Here is an 18,197-nt window from a genome sequence, read left to right as displayed (position 1 = left end):
TACTAACAAGGCATTATGCATATGACTCTTAAATCATACTCAATTGATTAGTAAATTATAACATTATTACTTACACTACATCACCCACTACACGTGCAACGCGCGTGCCTTCACTAGTATACCAATAAATGTTTCTCAAGTTATAGTAGTTGGATTTAATGTTTAGGTGCTCTAACAATTTTGTAGAGCCTTTAGTCATGGATATTTTAAGTTTTAACCAAATAAATGTTCTAATATTCGACGAGTACCATAATACAAGAGACAATCGATTGGTCGTATCTGAATTCTACAAACAAACAAAAAAACTCAATTTACTTGAACATCGACAAGGTAGGTGGAATATTGGGCATCTAAAATAACTCGATCTAGAGTCGTTAGTTTTCCAACCAAATTGAGACAAAAGTAATTACTATATTGTCAGTGATGTTGTCGAAAACCATCAACGATACTCCAGTCACCGATAAGAAGCCACCAAGATCACTCACAAATTTATTTATTTTTTTTTATGTTATGTTGACCTACTTTTTGTTTTTAATATTACTAACTATACAAATGGTTCATAATTTATAATTATTTTAAATGTTATTACTATCTAAATTTTTCATAAAGAAAACAAAGGCAAACTCTGGGAGCCTTTGAAATCAGGGCCCTAAGAAACCGCCAAACTTGTCTTAAGGCTCGTGAAGGTTCCATCTTTAAACAAACCTAATACATATCATGCTAGGGGTAAGAATCCACGTGCCCCTAGTTTCAAGATACGAAATAGTCATATGTTTTTTATGGATAAAGCCAAACAACCCGTGAGGATGATCGCACTGATGACTATGCACTCACATGGATGTGTGGGTCCCGCGTGAATTAAATAATGCCCGACCTCACATGTGTGTGTATGTGGTCATCCCCGATGTCAAACTCGATGTTCGTGTAGCACGGTTTGTCTTTGATTGGGAAAAAATTCATAAAATGCAAAAATCAGGTTTATTAGTTAATTAATTAAAAATATTTATTAATTAAATAAAATGTGATCACAATGACACGATAAATGATCACGATCTTCACGAATACAAAATTATAGGTCACATATCATAAAAGAAATTGATCAAAGATTATTTCGAGGTCACAAATCAAAAATTTTGTAGATTACAGATTATTTTGAGGTCACAAATTGAAAATTTTATAGATCACATATTATTTTTTAATAACAAATTATCAAAATTTAAGGTCACAAACCAAATCTTTGAGATCACAGATTAATATTTAGTCATAAATTATTAAATTTTAAGGTCACGGACCACTACCAACAAAAAAAAAAAACACATCGACAATCAACCTAAACCTCCAACTTGCACCACCACTTCCGCACACCAAACCACCACTTGCACCACCACAACCGTCGCCACCGCCGCCAACGACCACTAACAATAACAACATCATAACCTCCTTCACCAAACCACAACCACCAACAATACTACACCACAACATCACATTGCCAGACCTCCAACCATGACCTCCAGGCTCCAGATCGGAAGTCAGACAAAATCTCCACAAAACCGGTCAGCCCACTACAAAACCACCGAGAAAATTGAAAAAATCGCCTCAAAAATACCATTTCCAAACCACCAAAAAAACAGCCCCAAAACTACTACATGTTGTCTGTCTTCAACAACCAGATTGAGTCGATATCATCGACCACGCTAACATTGAAACTGTACACTACCACCATTAATGCCTCAGATTGACGTTGTGACGACTTCGCAGCAACCGTGGAACCGAAGCCTGTCGCGGCACCGACACTTACCTCGTCGATGCTCAGATTTCGCAGCAACAACGCCATCTCCGATCTCTTCATTACAGTAGCACCGCGTGGTGGAGACGACGTTGGTGTCCAATGGTAGGTGCTCTGACGGTGGCGGTAGCAACGTCTAATAGGGTGGAAGACATGAGAGATAGAGGTAAAGACCGGAGAGTGAGGGTGTGAGGAATGAAATAAGGGTTTGAAATTGAATTAGGGCTTGGAGTAGTTATATATGTACCTGGTTTATGAATAAAGATACTTTAGACCTTATTTTTGAAATCTGATCTTTAAATACCTATATGGGTGTAATTTTCACCTTTGATTGCGCTCTAATGCCACTACGATTCAGATAACACATATAGCCCATACAAGCTTTGATGAATCATTAAAGATCATCAAGAACCAAGAACATAATTGACACAAAATTATTTACACAGTTCAACTCTTTTACAGGGAGCTTCCATTCTTGGAGCTCCACACAATCGAGGCTCGCATGCATTTGTATTGATTTTTAACAAATAAAATAAATACTCACTCTTACACTGCGAGAGATCAAAATACTATCTTACTCTAAACCACAAAACACAATTCAATATATGGTATCACATCACCAAACGGATGTCAAAAGGGCCAAGCCGCTCGTCGAAATCGGGCTCGCTGAAATCATGAGCCCGAGAGCGAGCCGAGCGGGCCTCGTCTCAGCTCGCCTTAATGACGAGCCGCTTGTGGCTCGTTAAAAGTGAGCGGCTCGTGGCTCGTTATTTATAGTGACCGATTTCGGTCACTGAATTTTTTTCCCCTAATACTATAAATACCTCTTAACTCCCCCTCCCCCCCCCCTTTTCATATCAATTACTCAATCACCACTTCAAGTCTCTCAAGTCTCAACTCTCTTATCGAGTTTTAACTCTCTTATGCTGCAAAATATACAATATCGATTCAAATTTTACAGTTTATTAGTTACAATTTCAATTCATCTAATTCTCAATTCTCACAATCTCACTACATTTATATTTTTCTAGTTATTATATTTGGATTTCATCATAAACGATCAAACAAATGGACCAACGCTCATTTGTTGAGAGCTTATTCGATAAAGGATGTGGGCCACATCATGGCAAATCGCCTAGGACGCCGCAAAGCCAATTTTCAAATGAATTTGCCAGTCTAAATGACGTACTCATACCTGAAGATGCTCACATTCACAGTCAAGGAAGCCATAATCCAATTGATTTGGATGATATTAACATTCCCGAAGTGGAACATGAAGACGAAGATATCGAGTTAAATATTCCAGATGCAAGGGGAAAGCGAAAGGGCAAAAAATAAGCAAAATGTTGGGATCACTTTAAGTTGATTTCAACGGAAAAAGTCATCGTTGGCCTTGTAGAATTTAAAGCAGTATATAAATATTGTCAACAAAGATTGGTATGGCAAAAAGGAATTAATACCACACATCTCAGCCGCCACTACAAAGCATGTATGGTCAAACATAGACTTCTTTCAACTGGTCAAACATAATTGCAATTTAGCAGTTCAGGTGCCGGTTCTACGACTTCACCCCTATCCATGTGGGTGTATTCGGAGGACAACACTCGAATTGGAATGGTGAAATTTGTTGCCACCACTGAGTTGCCTCTAACTATTGCAAACAACTAACACTTCGTCTCGTTCGTATAAGAATATCTGCAACCAAGGTACGTTGGGGTAAGTCGAAACACTCTTCGTGCCGATACAATACAATATTTCAATAATTCAAAACAACAATTAATTATGAATTTGCAACAATATGATGGTGTTATATCTTTAACTTCTGATATATGGGAAGAGGTTAATAAAAGAGCATATATAACTGCAACCGTACACTATACAGACCTACTTTGGTGCATGCATAAGAAAATTATTGCTTTTAGAATTATTGAATTTTCTCACAATGCTAATAATATATATAATGATATTATCAATATTGTTAGAGAATATAATTGCGAGACTAAAATTTGGTCATTTACTTTTGATAATACTAGTGTTAATAAGATAGTAGTCGATAAATTGTATAGGATACTTCAACCTGATTTTTGTGGGTATTTGTTTCATATTCGTTGTGTGTCATATCTTGAATTTAATTGCTCAAGATGATTTAAAACATATAAATGAAGAACTTCAAATTATTAGGAATGCATTAGTATATATTACGATATCTCTTAGTAGAAAACAAGCATTTAAAGATTTTTGTGCCGAACTAGTAGTGACGGTTGCTAAAACATTTGTTAACGACGTAGGTCATAGATAAAACTCTACTTACTTGCTATTATAGTCATGTGAAGGTTTCGAAAATTTAGTAACTGACTTTTATAACAATAGACACGTTAGAAGTGATGATGATGGTATGTTAAATGAATCCAATTGGGTTTTAGCTTTGAAAGCTAAACGATTTTTGACATCTTTTTATGAGACCACAATGATTTTATCCGGTGTTTATTATCCCATAAGTTGTATGGTGCTTGAACGCCTTTATATAATTGTAAGAACATTCCATAAATATAAAAATGATTATACTTTTAGTGAAATTATAATTGCTATGGAATTAAAGTTTAGAAAATATAAGAGAATAACTGCCTATGTTATTTCTTTTAGCATGCATGATGAACCCCCAATATAATATTTCGGAAACTAAATACGTAATTGATCAAATCAATAAAATTTTAATACTTGATACACCTATCACCTATAAGAATTTAGAACAAATATTATGTAAAATGTATGATTTATATACGAAATGAATGGGTACGAATGTTAGTCGAGTACCCTCTGCACCTACTCCTTCGGCTGAAATTGAAGAAGATGATGCCGAAATAATGAATTTATTTCGAGGCATTAATACATTTAAATATGATGCAACTGCAATGTGTTCATCTAGTGCCATGACGTCTACATCTAGTGCCATCTCATCAAACATCGGCCGAAACTCAAAATGTGATGCCTGTCGAATTAATTGATTACTTCAATCATAATATGCCAACAACAGAACAATTAAAAAAAGTTTAGAAAAAGTAATTGAATTCTGGCGAAAATATGAAAGACGTTGGCCAATTGTTTCTGCAATTGCTAAATATCTACTGACACCTCCGGTTAGCACTGTTGTTTTGGAGTCTGCTTTTAGTGCAGATAAAAGGATTTTGACCGATATCAGGGGTCGACTGAAAGAAGATGTTTTGGAAGCGTTAATGTGCGTAAATGATTGGTAGGGCGCTCATTTTCTACTACAAGATAAATACGCTGAAATTGCATGTCGTCAGATAAGTGATATTTGATTTAATTACATTAATCAAAATTTTCTTTTTTTTAATCGTTAAATTTATTTTTCTTTAAAAAAATTGTACACGTTACAACAAGTTGTTCATGTACAATTTTTAATTTCGCCTACTTAAAATTGATGTAGTCGATCCCAAGCCCAGATAAAGGAGGAGGGTTTACATTTTATCTACTTTAAAAGGAAATCAATTTTTTTTTTTAAAATGTATTTCAAAAAACAATTCGTCTTCATTATATAAATATTTTTATACTTTATAAAAAATATTACAATATGATATAAATAAAAAAATAAAAAAGTGTCTTCATTAAATTATTTGTATTTTTTTAACACTTTTTATTTTTTTTAAAAAGTGTTTTCATTACATTATTTGTGTTTTTCTTTATTTAAAAAAAAAATGAGCTCAGCTCGACCCACGAGCTCGTGGGTAGAGCCGAGTTTGCCCAAAATCAATGAGCCGAGCCCAAGCTCGCCACGAACGCGAGTCGAGCTCGCGAAGTTAAGGCCGACTCGACCCTATTGGAAGAATTTTGTGAATAGTGACGCCGAAATAAGTATAATGATGGTGACAAAACCGAAGCAAGAGTTGGACTCTTTGTCCTTAAGTCGAATTTGCCCCGCAACGGTGCCTACGAATTTCGGCAATCGACTCCCAAGATACAACGGCTATACTTGTGTTTGTAGCACTCCAAAACACAAGTACAACGAACCAAATGTAGGCTTATGTACTCCAAGGATGAAATGAAAGAAAATCAAAATAAATGAAATGATTTTTATATTAGAAAGAAAAGAGGATGAGAGACGTTTTTGCATATCAAATTGTGAGGAATAGGACACCCAAAGGGTCCTATTTATAGACCATGAAAGGGTGTAGACGAAATGGTTGAGACCAAACCATGCACCCTTTCCAAACAATGCACCTTTATGAAAAGGTGTCTATTAACTAATGGTTGAGGCCTTTTTCGTAATTTCTCATTCATCCGATATTGGTTTTCGAAATGCCAAATATACCCTTCAATACATGCAGAGAAAGCAAAATTCTCTTTCGGGGGCGTTGCCCCCGACCCCCCACGAGGGGCGCTGCCCCCTCGACCTGACCGGGCAGGTCGATCCCCGTTTGTGCGCCCCGAAGCGGAGAAGTGGCAAACAATTTTGCCTAAACGGATTGAGTCGAGCTTTTGAGTATTTGGCCGAAGTCGATACGAACTTTAACCGATTTTCAATTCTCGATTTATTTAACCAATATCCAACAGACCCTTTACCACTACTACATCACCAATTATGTCAAATCCATCAAGAAATCTCACTCTGTGTGTAATTCTACAAGGCAACAATTTAGAGATAGAAGAGACTCTGAGAAAATGACTATACGTATACGTACACTCTAATCCTAAATGGCCAAAAGCCAAGTATTTACATTACTTAGTATCGCGGTTGAATTTGAGCCCTTGATCTTAATGACCGAGGATCCTTCTTGGAGTGCAAGTGTTCTCCTTATCAAGACTAAAGCCGCGTTCATAAATTATATATATATATATATATATATATATATATATCACTTATTTTATAGTATGCATCATTATTTAAACATTAATCTTAAAATAATTAAATAGTATTAAAAATATAGAAACACGTTATTGTGCACTTAGCCTCACAAACCTTTTAAGAATTTTAGTATCTTTTAATCGTTAATAAATCGTCGTGTTCAAAATATTTTTTTCTTTTTTTAAAATACCAAGAGATCGACATATTAGAGTGGATTACATTTTGATGTACCAAGTAGCATCCATGTCAATACATTCGAAGGTGCCATCAAATCATAATTAGGTGCAAGCATTTTCAATTTCGACGTTATCTTAAATTTCAAGAGCATACATAAAGCCCTTAATTGAGGCCCATTCTTCTAAAAATTCATTTTTTCAAAACTCATATTAAACTATATATTTTTCAATAAAATAATATTATATGTAAATTCAAAACTTTTCCTTAACTTTTAAAAACACATTCTCTATCCATTTACTATTTAAAATGCATTCTTTCCCCCCAAAATGGCACTCAAACAAGGGCTAAATTGGTATTCTAGTGGATGGGGTGGAGAGGGAGGGTGATCCTAGTTGCCATCGTCCTTCTCAGCAAACCCAAAAGAATAGCCCACACCATACTGTCACTGATGTGCCCAAATCGTTTATTTATCTTTTAGCCCTTGTTTGTCACCCAATATTTTAAATTTTACTACATTATTTTGTCTACAGTATTCAATTTCAATCACATATTTTTCATTAAAATAATATTACATGCAAATTAAATTTTCTTCTTATTTTTTAACCATACATTCTCCATCAACCCATTATTCCATAATGCATTTTTCAAAACTAAAAGAATTCAAACACACCCTTAATAATATTATTAAGGGATTTTTGTCATTAGGTAGACCTATGATAAAAGGTTGATTGACATTAAATTTATCAACAAGAAGTCTACATCAACCAAAATTACTGGTTCTAAGGAAACGCTGAAAATGTCATAAGAATGGATAGCTGTGCTGCACTTACAAAAATTTTAGCTCACAGAATGTTTCCACACAACTCACACAGGTTGGGTGGGTCATTTTTTATCATACACATGGGACCCACAAATGTGTCTTTTTCTGGCAGAGTTCTGTCAATTAAAATTATGTACAAATGGAAAATTTCAAGAATGGATTGCAATAACGGGGTTGAATATTTACCACGATATTGTGAACTTGAGGCATGTAAAATAAATTAAGGACGGATTTAGGGGCGGGTTGTCTCAAGCACTGCTCGATTGATTTTTTTTCCTTTTAAAAAATTATTTTTTATATGCGGAAAAAATTAAAATTATGTGGAATTTTATTTTCACGTATCATTCCAACTTTTTTTTTTTTGTTAGTCGAGTTCTGTCTTTACCCCTTATCCAAACGTATGTGAAAGTTCATTTAAAAAAAAAAAGTGTTGCTTTTGTAGTTTTAGGATGTTTTGAGGAATAAAATTTTGTTTGGACTAGATTAGTAAAGTTTTGTAGAATCTTGTTGCAAAATGTTGAATTAGAAAGAAAGAGGACTTGTCGTGGCCACTTGGAAAAGGCATATTTGGACAATGGATGGGAAGAGTAAATATTTACCCTACATTTTAATAATAATGAAGGTCATTAATTTATGATCATTTCAATATTTACTTTATTATTATTTTTTTTTTTGGTTTCATTCTTACTTTTAAGTTTTAAACTTCAATTAATTAGAAAATATTGTCTTCTATCCAAAATTTTCATTATCGTATATAAACTATATAATCGAACTTTCGTATATGTTGTTTATCTTGCTTATATAAAAATACCAAAAATAAGTTTTTTATTCCCTCGTAACAATTAAAAAGTTGAGGATATAAACATCATGGAAAAAAAATTGAAGATATAAATGCAAAAAATGATAAAAAGTAAGGACTTTAGTTGCAATGAAAGAACATTGCTATATGTACACTGACACGCCCGTGTACACTCCTCTTACGAGAAGGGAGCCCACACATTTTTTTATTGGGCATGGTCCCCCCTCATGTGAGGGGAGTGTAAACCGTCCGTGTACAAATAGTAAAATTTTGCAATAAAATTATAAAAATGTGGTGCGGTTAACAGAAGTTATGATTCAAACATAATTACCCAAAGAAGAACCATACTTTTTCAAATTTACTTAGGGGTGTTTGAGAGATATTTTTTTTTATGTAAAAATACATTTTAAAATAGTAACTTGATGAGAAGTGTGTAGTTGAAAAATAATGAAAAGTTTTTTTATTTATGTGTAATATTATTTTAATAAAGAATATATGGTTGAAAAGAAGAGAGAGAAAAATACATTTTGAAAAAAAAGGGTACCAAACGGGGGCTTATAAGTAAAATTTTTTATTCCCAAATATGTTCTAAAACTTAAGTAAAAAGTATTAATGATTTTAAAATATATAATTTATTTAGCAAAAAAACAAAACTTTAAAATTTTAGTTATATATTTAAGCCCGGCCAAATGCTCACTGTCCCAACTAAATACACGGCTAAATAATGAATGCTTTTCTTACATTTACAATAAAGCCCCTGTTTGATTCCATTTTTTGACCACAAAAATGAAAATATATGATCGTTATCCATCACATCAAGCCATCATATTTGACTTTTTATATTTTGTATGAGTCCCATAATGACTATATCTTTTTATTTTAATTCTTACAAAAATAGGTACCCAAAAGGGCCAAATAGTATGATTGTACTCTCTCTCTCTCTCTCTCTTCTTTTTTAAATGCTAATAAATCCAACTGTCAGCTAAGAATCCTAAGATGTCCAAATTAGGGTGTGTGTCCAAAGTCTAGCCACCCCTAAGATTATATCAAGGTGAAATAATATGTTTTAAAAATGACTGTACACTAAATAATTAGTTAATTAGGTGGATTTTGTCTTAAAAGGGTTCTAATTCTATTCTCTTCTTACTGCACAAGATTCATCTTTTAACAACAATAGGAAAGAGAGTAATTAAAACAACTTTAATAGTACATTTGACACATCATATAATAACTATGATATGTTAGAATGTATTGTTATCATAAGTATTTGGTGCTGCATCGGATAACTATGATATGTTAGAATGTATTGTTATCATAAGTATTTGGTGCTGCATCGTATGAAAATAAGTAGAGATTAAAATTAAATTTTTTAGTAAATTATGTAGGAGTTTTTGAAATATATAGTTGAAAAGCTGTTGGACCCACAAAAGACGTGGTTAATATTGATTTTTAACTTTAATTTAGATTAACATTAGATTTTAATTCGTACTAACCATGCTACATACAAGTTGTATCAAATTAGTAAATAAATAAATTAAGCAAATGGAGATGCATAATCCCACTTCAACCCCTGACATCTTTTATGTAAATTTTTGTCAAATATAGTGCTTATTTGGTAGAGATTTTGTTAATTGATTTTTTGACCGTTAGAGATAAAGTGGATTCTATCTGTGAGAGAAAAATTCAAAAATGACGGCTGAAATAGTAAAATAACAGTCAAAATTTGATTTTAATTAGCTTTTAAACTGTACCAAACGAACTCATAGTATAAAGACCGCGCTCTAAAGGCACCATATAACATGTTGAAAGGAAATACATTTTTGGAATGTACACTTGCTTATGCTTGTAATGTAGGCTTGTGCGTAATGATGTAATGCTTTGTTCCACCAAGGAAGAAAGAAAGAAATACGAATTTCTTTTCTTGTTAAAGACTTAAAAGTAACTGAAACGTGAGAAGTAGGATGGAGACAAATTTGCATTCCGGAGTTGGATCAACCACTTATTGTGCTAACAATTTAAAATACGAATTTGATTGCATAGCATCAACTCTTCATTGATTTTCCCTTCAAAGAAAATTAAATAGTATAACATTTAAGATCAAGTTGAAATCAAGCTCATTTAGAATTAAAAGTATTTTGAAGTGCTGAATCGTGCTAGGATGCACCATCTAACAAGTAAGAACCGCTCAAACCTATTATAAAATATACCAATACTACGTATTTCGTAAAAAGTTCAGACTCACAATACAATTTTTTGGTAAAATTCAACTTACAATACTAATATATGGTTCTACACACATACAAGCTTTTGTATATGAATAATTTTATTAATCAAGACTGACATTTAATTATCGACGGTGGTGGATCCAGAGGATGGCTAGCTAGGGCGGCCGCCCTAGCTGGATTTGTCGGATATATATATATATTTTTTTTTTGTTAGTAATAGATTAAATTTTTATCTTATATTGTTGGTAATTGATTTTATTTTCAAACATCTCTTGTGGCTTACATGGTGAGAGTTAGCCTTAATATACATCAAGTCTCAGGTTCGAATCTTTGTCAATGAATTTGTTATGTATTATTTTTACTCTATATTTTTTTATCAAAATTCAATCAGGAAGGGACAATGAGGATTTGAACTCATGATCTCAAGTAAAGGTTGTGGTAAACTTAACCATTATGGTGCTTTTTGAATTATGTTACTGAATTTAACAAAATGCTATTTGTTAGGTTTTGCAATTTTAAATATTCGAATTCACACTCTTCCTTTGAATTATACAAAATTTGACAACAATGTTATTTGATGAGTTCTATTTATTCTTATAATAAAATTATATATATTCATTTTGAACAAAATAATTTTTATATTTATATGTTAGGCCTTGTTCGATTCCCTTTTTTTTTAAACTACATTTTTCTTTCTTCTTTTCATTCATACATTATTCAATAAAATAATATTACACATAAATTCAAAAATTTTCTTTATTTTTAGTCACACGTTCAAACGTTCTTCATCAAATCACCATTCTAAAATGTATTTTTTGCAAAAAAAAAAAAAAAAAAGAAAAGAAGATACCAAAAGGACTTTAAATATTTTATTGTGGCCAACTTCTGAATTCGCCACTGATTATCGATGTATATGGTAGCGAGGATACAGGAATGTTGCTCAACTTATAAGAGAATAATATTATTTATAGTCAATAACTGCATGGGTCATTCTGCTTGACGGTTTGTTATTTGAGACAAACATAATTATAGAAATTTAATGTCTTAAATAATAAGTCGTCATATAATAGTTAACTATAAATAACATTATTTTTCATAAAAATGCATTTTAACTTTTATGCTTAGTTAACTCCCACGTGTCCGTATCACCCTTCTTTGGTGTCACCACATGTGACGCTATCATCACCGTCCTCTTCTCAGTACACATAGGTCTCCAGAGTCTGTGGTTCTCTCTTCCTCTCTCTCCTCGCTCTCTTTCAAGAGAGAAGAAGAGCAGAGCAACAAAAAACATAACAAGAAAAACTCTCTTAAGCTCCGTTCACCATCTGTACTTTTCTATTCATACTCTCTCTCTCTCTCTATACACACACACACATAATTATATACAGCCAATTCTCATTCTCATATTCCCCAAATTCTCTGCTGTAAATCTTCTGATTACAAAATGAAACTTAAGCACCCGTCCAATTCCACTTCTCAAACCCTAACCTCCTCCGAGACGCGTTTACTTGTCCGTGAGACATTACGCATTAGCGCCAACCTCGCATCGGCACCTCCGCCGCCGGCGGTGCCTGAGCTGGAATTGATTCGGGATTCCAAATTTGGCGGACTTGTCGAGGACCAGTTTCTTGATTCCAGCTTCAGATTGATCTGTTGTGAGGAGATCGATGGCCAGCGGTGGAAATATTTCGCTGATAATAACAGTGTTAAAACTAACAGTTCGGAAAAATTTAAGAAGAATTCTATTCGTACTGTTAGCTTGCATTATCCCCAGGCCCCTTTTGATGTCAGTATTCTCTTCTTCTTCTTGGTTCTTTTTGTTTCCTGCTGTTTCTCTGTATCTAAGCATTTACATTGATATTAAAATCCTTTTGAGCGAGAATGAATTAACATAATTGAATTATATTTTTGCGGTGATGTACTTAATTTGAGCTTTCGGACGTTTGTTATTGCAAATATGAAATGGGATTTTACCTTTCAAAAAAAAGAAAAAAAAAGAAATTGCATTTGTTTCTTCCCAAAAAATGGTGACTTCCCATTTTATGAACTGAAATATTGTTCGTGAAGTTTTTTGATTAATCATTTGCTTTAAATATGAACTGCTTTTGGTATTTTATTCAACAGCAAAATGAGAGTCTAGGATAATAACCATCTTTTTTCAAATATTTTTTTCCACTTCAAAATTTTTGTTAGAGAATTTGTATAGCTCCTGTACTAAGTGGTTTAGTACTTAGCAGCGATATTTCATATTTTATAATTGCAATTTGCGTATAGACATCTTGCAGTAATAGCTGGGTAGGTATTAATCATGGTTAACATTACGAAGAAAACAGAAATAAAATAATAATATCTCTCTACACATTACATGCAAATCATTGAAAAATTAGAGGGGAACAAAGAGGTGGAGAAGGGGAACTGAACGGTTAGATTTCAAGAATAAGTAATTTGGTTGCAAAATATATTTACCTTTCTCTCAGTTATGTCATCTTTGTGGTGCAGGGGTTGATGTCATTTATAAGGTCGTATGTGGTCCCCGAAGGTTTTCCTGACAGTGTCACACCTGCTTATGTTCCATACATGACTTGGAGAGCATTGAAGGTATTTAGTTATATTTATGGTACCATGTACATCATTTATCATGAATCAATTTGTTGGTATTTACACCTTTTAGTTGTTTCCTGATTGCTATAGAATATTTACAGCATTGTTACTTTTATTTGTAGCACTTTTTTGGTGGAGCGATGGGCGTATTCACTACACAAACACTCCTGAGTTCAGTAGGAGTTTCGAGAAATCAGGCCGCACCAAGTGCTGTAGCTTTAAATTGGATTCTCAAGGTAAGCGGGAGAACTGGGTGAAGTACTTCATTCTATAAACCTTTACCAGCCTTTTGGCATTAGTTGCTGCATGGAAATATGCAATTTTATTTGTTGGGTGCAAGCTTGAGTGTGTGTCTCAGTTAAATTGTGGATTGAAAGAGGAAAAGTGACGAGGTGAGTGGACAAAACAGATGATTCCAAGAGTGAATTCCCAAGATAGTTGGCTCACATGCATTACCAATTGATCTCTTTCCATGCTTATTTGATCTTTAAACCTCTTTAGGATAAAAGTACACATTATATTCTTGTGCTTCTTTTTGTGTTTCTGTTCAAAGCAAGCACCTATAAACAATAGTGGTTGCTTTTTCGTGGTTCCGGTTGATCTTTCAATCTCTTTAGAATAGAGGTACACTTTATATTCTTATACAGTTGTACTCCTAATCCCTTGGCGTTTCTGTTCAAAGTAAACACCTTCAACAATAGTGATCACTTTTCTTGTATATTTATTCATCTAGGAATTTCAGAAATCCATGGGTCCCACTTATCCTTTATTTAAATTATTTGACTGTTCAGTTTTTGTAGTTTTTCAATATAAATATTGGATGTTAAATATGGAGAGAACACTGAAACACTTTCTTTACTTCACGTTATCTCATTGAGAAGCTAATGTGGAGGAACCCCTTCTGTCACGGTTCATTTTGTTTTCAGGTTATTCTTGTTACAAATTAGAAATTGAGGCTTCAAGGGCTAGGATAAAGTTGAAAGTTAAAATGTATCAAATAATGTTTCATTAGTGGATATGTGGAATCCATGAAGCTCTGCTATTTATGTTCTTCATGACATTCATTTGTCATTAAACCAACTGAAACTCAGGATTGAGTTACTTTTGAATTTTGATCACGAGGAGAAGAGGATTCTCTTGCTTTTTAAAGGAACTAATAATATTCTGTGGTATGGCTAATTATAGGATGGTGCTGGACGGGTTGGGAAGATGCTTTTTGCAAGGCAGGGAAGGAAATTTGATTACGATCTAAAGCAGGTATTCTATTCCTTAGGTTTGGACATCGAAGAGGAAGGATGATTTATGATTAGCCAATGTATTTATTGTTGCTGGAAACACTACAAATACAACTCCGTATCTTCTGATGGTTTCACATCACTCAGCTTCGGATTGCTGGTGACCTTCTAATGGAGTTGGGAGCTGGGGTAGAGTTAGCAACTGCAGCTGTTCCACATCTATTTCTTCCATTAGCTTGTGCTGCCAACGTGGCCAAGGTTTTGTCTATTGTTGTCCTTCTCATTTCTTAATGTCTTGCAATGGAAAACTACCTTCACACATTCATCTTCATGTGCTTGTAGAATGTTGCCGCTGTCACATCTACCTCAACTCGAACTCCAATATACAAGGCCTTTGCTAAAGGAGAAAATATTGGAGATGTGACTGCCAAGGGAGAATGTGTTGGAAATGTTGCTGACCTGGTATGCTTGATCAATACGTTGATATTTACAAACTTATTTTCCTGGCAAGGATACATAAAATGCTACCAATCAAAACAATGTTTAGAACTAACCCTTGTTTGACCCCAAATTTTTAAAACTCATTTTCCCCCAAACTTCATTTCAACCACACATTTTATGGGATTCACAACTTTTATCAACTTTTCAAACACACGTTTCATCAACTTTTATCAAAACATACTAAAAATATGATTTTTCGCCTAATCGAACAGGGGTTTAGTCTTATAAATGTTTTTTTAATACATTATCTTTGTGAAATTGTTTGATTTTTCTAATTATATAGGTCCAGGTAGGTCAGTTATGTTAGTTCAGATTTCATGTCAATATAAGTGTAGGATCAAGTGAATTTGTTTTTGGGAATGAAGGACTAAGGAAAATTGGGAACAGAAGCCAGGTTTTTGTTTTCTCTATTTTCAAATTTATCCAATCTTAGATTGCTTTCTGAACCATTGCATAATTTGGTTGAAATTAAAAAAAATTGTTGTGTTATTAACTGCTGATCATGCAAATAAGTACAGAGAGGGTGGTAATATTAGATTGATGGTGAAAATATTTCATGGAGACTCTCCATTGCGGAGAGAATAAAATTAATCTGAAACTGTAAGCCAAAATAGGGTTACTGTAAGTCAAAATATGGTTTCAAATTTACTAATCCACTGCATTCAGAAGTAAAAATTCAACACGGCAACTGGGTAAATAATGAACAAGAGCACTAATTTGAGCAATTGTCATGCTATGCCACCTCAAATTTCTATGAAAGGTCTCAATACATGCATACGTACACACACACACACATATAAATTGAAGTATATCACTGAAACAATTTTTGGTACTTCCATCTGATACTGTATCTCAGCTAGTTGTTTACACTCTAATACCAGATGCTTATGATGGATGCAATTCCTCCTTAACTTCTCTTTTATTTCTGTGTTTCTGGTATTATTAAATATTGACTCTTTCCTTGTTCTTATGGTTCTATTTTATTATGGAAAGTGCACAAATAAGGTTTCATTCACTGAGGTAGTTATTACTTTCCCTAGGCATCATACTTGAAAATGCATGATATGATCAACAATTGTTACTAACCATTAATTTGGAGGATAAAGATGTAAAGGCGCTTAAGATATTGATCTTTTTCAAGTCAAGTGTAAAACTTTGTGCATATAAAATGGGATTATCCAAACATAGATGAAGGGGTATGTTTGATCAACAAGGAGAGAATAAATATCTTTATGTACTTGGTAGATACCTTTTCTCCAACTTAGCATTTTGTTTTCCTTTGTCAACCAAGTTTTTAATCCTAGTAACTGCTGGTCAAATCAGACTGTCATGTAATAATTGGCATTGGACTGTGTTTTTGTGATTTTCTGTTCCCTCGACTTGTATATTCCTTTATTAAAATGTTGTTGAGAATCATTTGGTAGTTGATTATTCCCAATCATAGAAGATGACCGTAAGTTTGAAACTATGTGTTTAGAGAGGAAAAATATGCGTGCATTCTTTTATGATTGAGAAACTGGAACTGAGCTAAAAGAAGAAGGATGCTGTAGAAAGGAGGGAAGATGAAGTATAAAGAAAGACCAACTATTTACTCATTTTACTATTAGCTTGCAATAAAATGGTTGGCTTAAATAATGAGTTTGCAGTTTAACCTCAATCCTATGGGGTTAAATCATTCTCGCATTTACACATATTTGAGGATTTTATGTTTTTAGGTTGGAACTAAATACAGTTGATGATTTTGCTTTTGAAGCTTGGAACTGGACTGAGCATCATGATTGCTAAAAGAAACCCATCTTTGGTGACCACATTTGCTCTGCTCTCATGTGGATATGTGATGAGCTCTTATCAAGAGGTCGGATTCTAAATACGTCTTAAACATAACCCCACTGCCCGTCATTCCCTCCCCTCCCTTTCTTTTTTTAAGTGTGTTCTTATAAGACAATTTATAAATGATGCACTCATCCTTTCAGGTGAAATCTGTTGTGCTGCATACACTAAATCGTGCAAGATTTACTGTAGCAGTAGAATCCTTTCTCAAGTCAGGTTAGGCTTGAGTCACTTCTCTTGTCCTTGATTGTCTCCTTATCTCTGTCTATGCGTGTGTGTTTGAGTTTTATGTGATATGCCAATTTTTTGTTTGGGTTTAATTCTTCCTTTTCATGTTTTGGGTGTGTGGGAAGATTCATTCTGCTGCTTCAAATATCTCATTTTATGAATATTTCAGAGCTTGAACGCCAACCTGCACTTCCCAAAACTGCTTAAATTACATATTTTATGACATTCCTAAGTGTCCGTATCATCATTTTGTTAATATATCAGATTCCATGTGAAAATTGCTTTGTTAAATTTTGGAGATCGGAGTGCATTTACCAATGTCATGGACTCTTCACCAAGGCAAGGGGGATTCATATCCTTGTTCTCAAATAAAGCTGGAAGGGAAAAGAGATTAGCTAAATACATGGTCTTCTCTGAAACGTTTTTTTACTATATTTTTCAGGCCGAGTTCCAACTCTGCAAGAGGGAAATTCAATGGAAAATATATTCAGTTTTCCATGGTCAAAACACAGACCTATTGTTCTTGGTACTAGGCAAACAACGCTCTCTTGGCTGTTATATCATATTCACCTTTATGCAACTTGAAGACAAAAATTCAAATTGTTTGTAGGGCCAAGATTCAAAGAAGCATTTCAAGATCCTAACTCATATCTGGCCATGGAACCTATATTTGAGGTATAGTTGCTTAGCGAGAGGAAAATGACTGTCATGCTATGCAGTTTTGACTTTCATATTTAACTGTTGGATGGTGGCAGAAAACCCAATCTTTTGGGATTTGTTGTATGTGCTTATGTGCTATAAATGCCTATAGTGATGAGCCTTCATGCGCTTGCGTGCTTATTACCTTTTGCACGACTAATGAGTTGGATACTGATTTTTCTTGACACAGAAAGAGCGATACATTGTATCATATAATCCTTCCAAGGGAAATATATATGCCTTGTTCAAGGACCAAGCAAATTCTGATGACATACTGAAAGCAGCTTTTCATGTTAGCTCCAAATTCCAGGTCTTATGTGCTTAATTTTGATAGTCTTGCTTTCTAACTTCGCCTCTTATTATAGGCTCATGTGCTTCTCCACATCATCCGCACGTCCAATCAGAACCAGTGTTCCTCTAGGAGACAACGAG

General features: G+C 33.8%; 1 protein-coding gene across 1 annotated transcript; it reads left to right on the top strand.

Moving 5' to 3' along the window:
• Positions 1-11,892: 11,892 nt before the first annotated feature.
• On the top strand, positions 11,893-18,193 carry LOC111376922 (protein root UVB sensitive 6-like; the record flags this gene model as incomplete). The annotated part of the gene is made up of 12 exons (XM_022999940.1): positions 11,893-12,457; positions 13,171-13,269; positions 13,395-13,508; positions 14,458-14,529; positions 14,655-14,765; positions 14,850-14,969; positions 16,762-16,863; positions 16,982-17,054; positions 17,509-17,592; positions 17,677-17,741; positions 17,956-18,057; positions 18,131-18,193. Coding segments are annotated over exons 1-12 (1,347 nt in total), but the record flags the coding sequence as incomplete, so codon positions are not given.
• Between the last annotated feature and the right edge of the window lie 4 nt (positions 18,194-18,197).

The sequence above is a fragment of the Olea europaea genome, chromosome 3, assembly GCF_002742605.1.
Source record: "Olea europaea var. sylvestris chromosome 3, O_europaea_v1, whole genome shotgun sequence".
NCBI lineage: Eukaryota > Viridiplantae > Streptophyta > Magnoliopsida > Lamiales > Oleaceae > Olea > Olea europaea.
The sequence above is the reverse complement of the archived record's forward strand: the minus strand, read 5'-3'. Positions and strand labels throughout refer to the sequence as shown.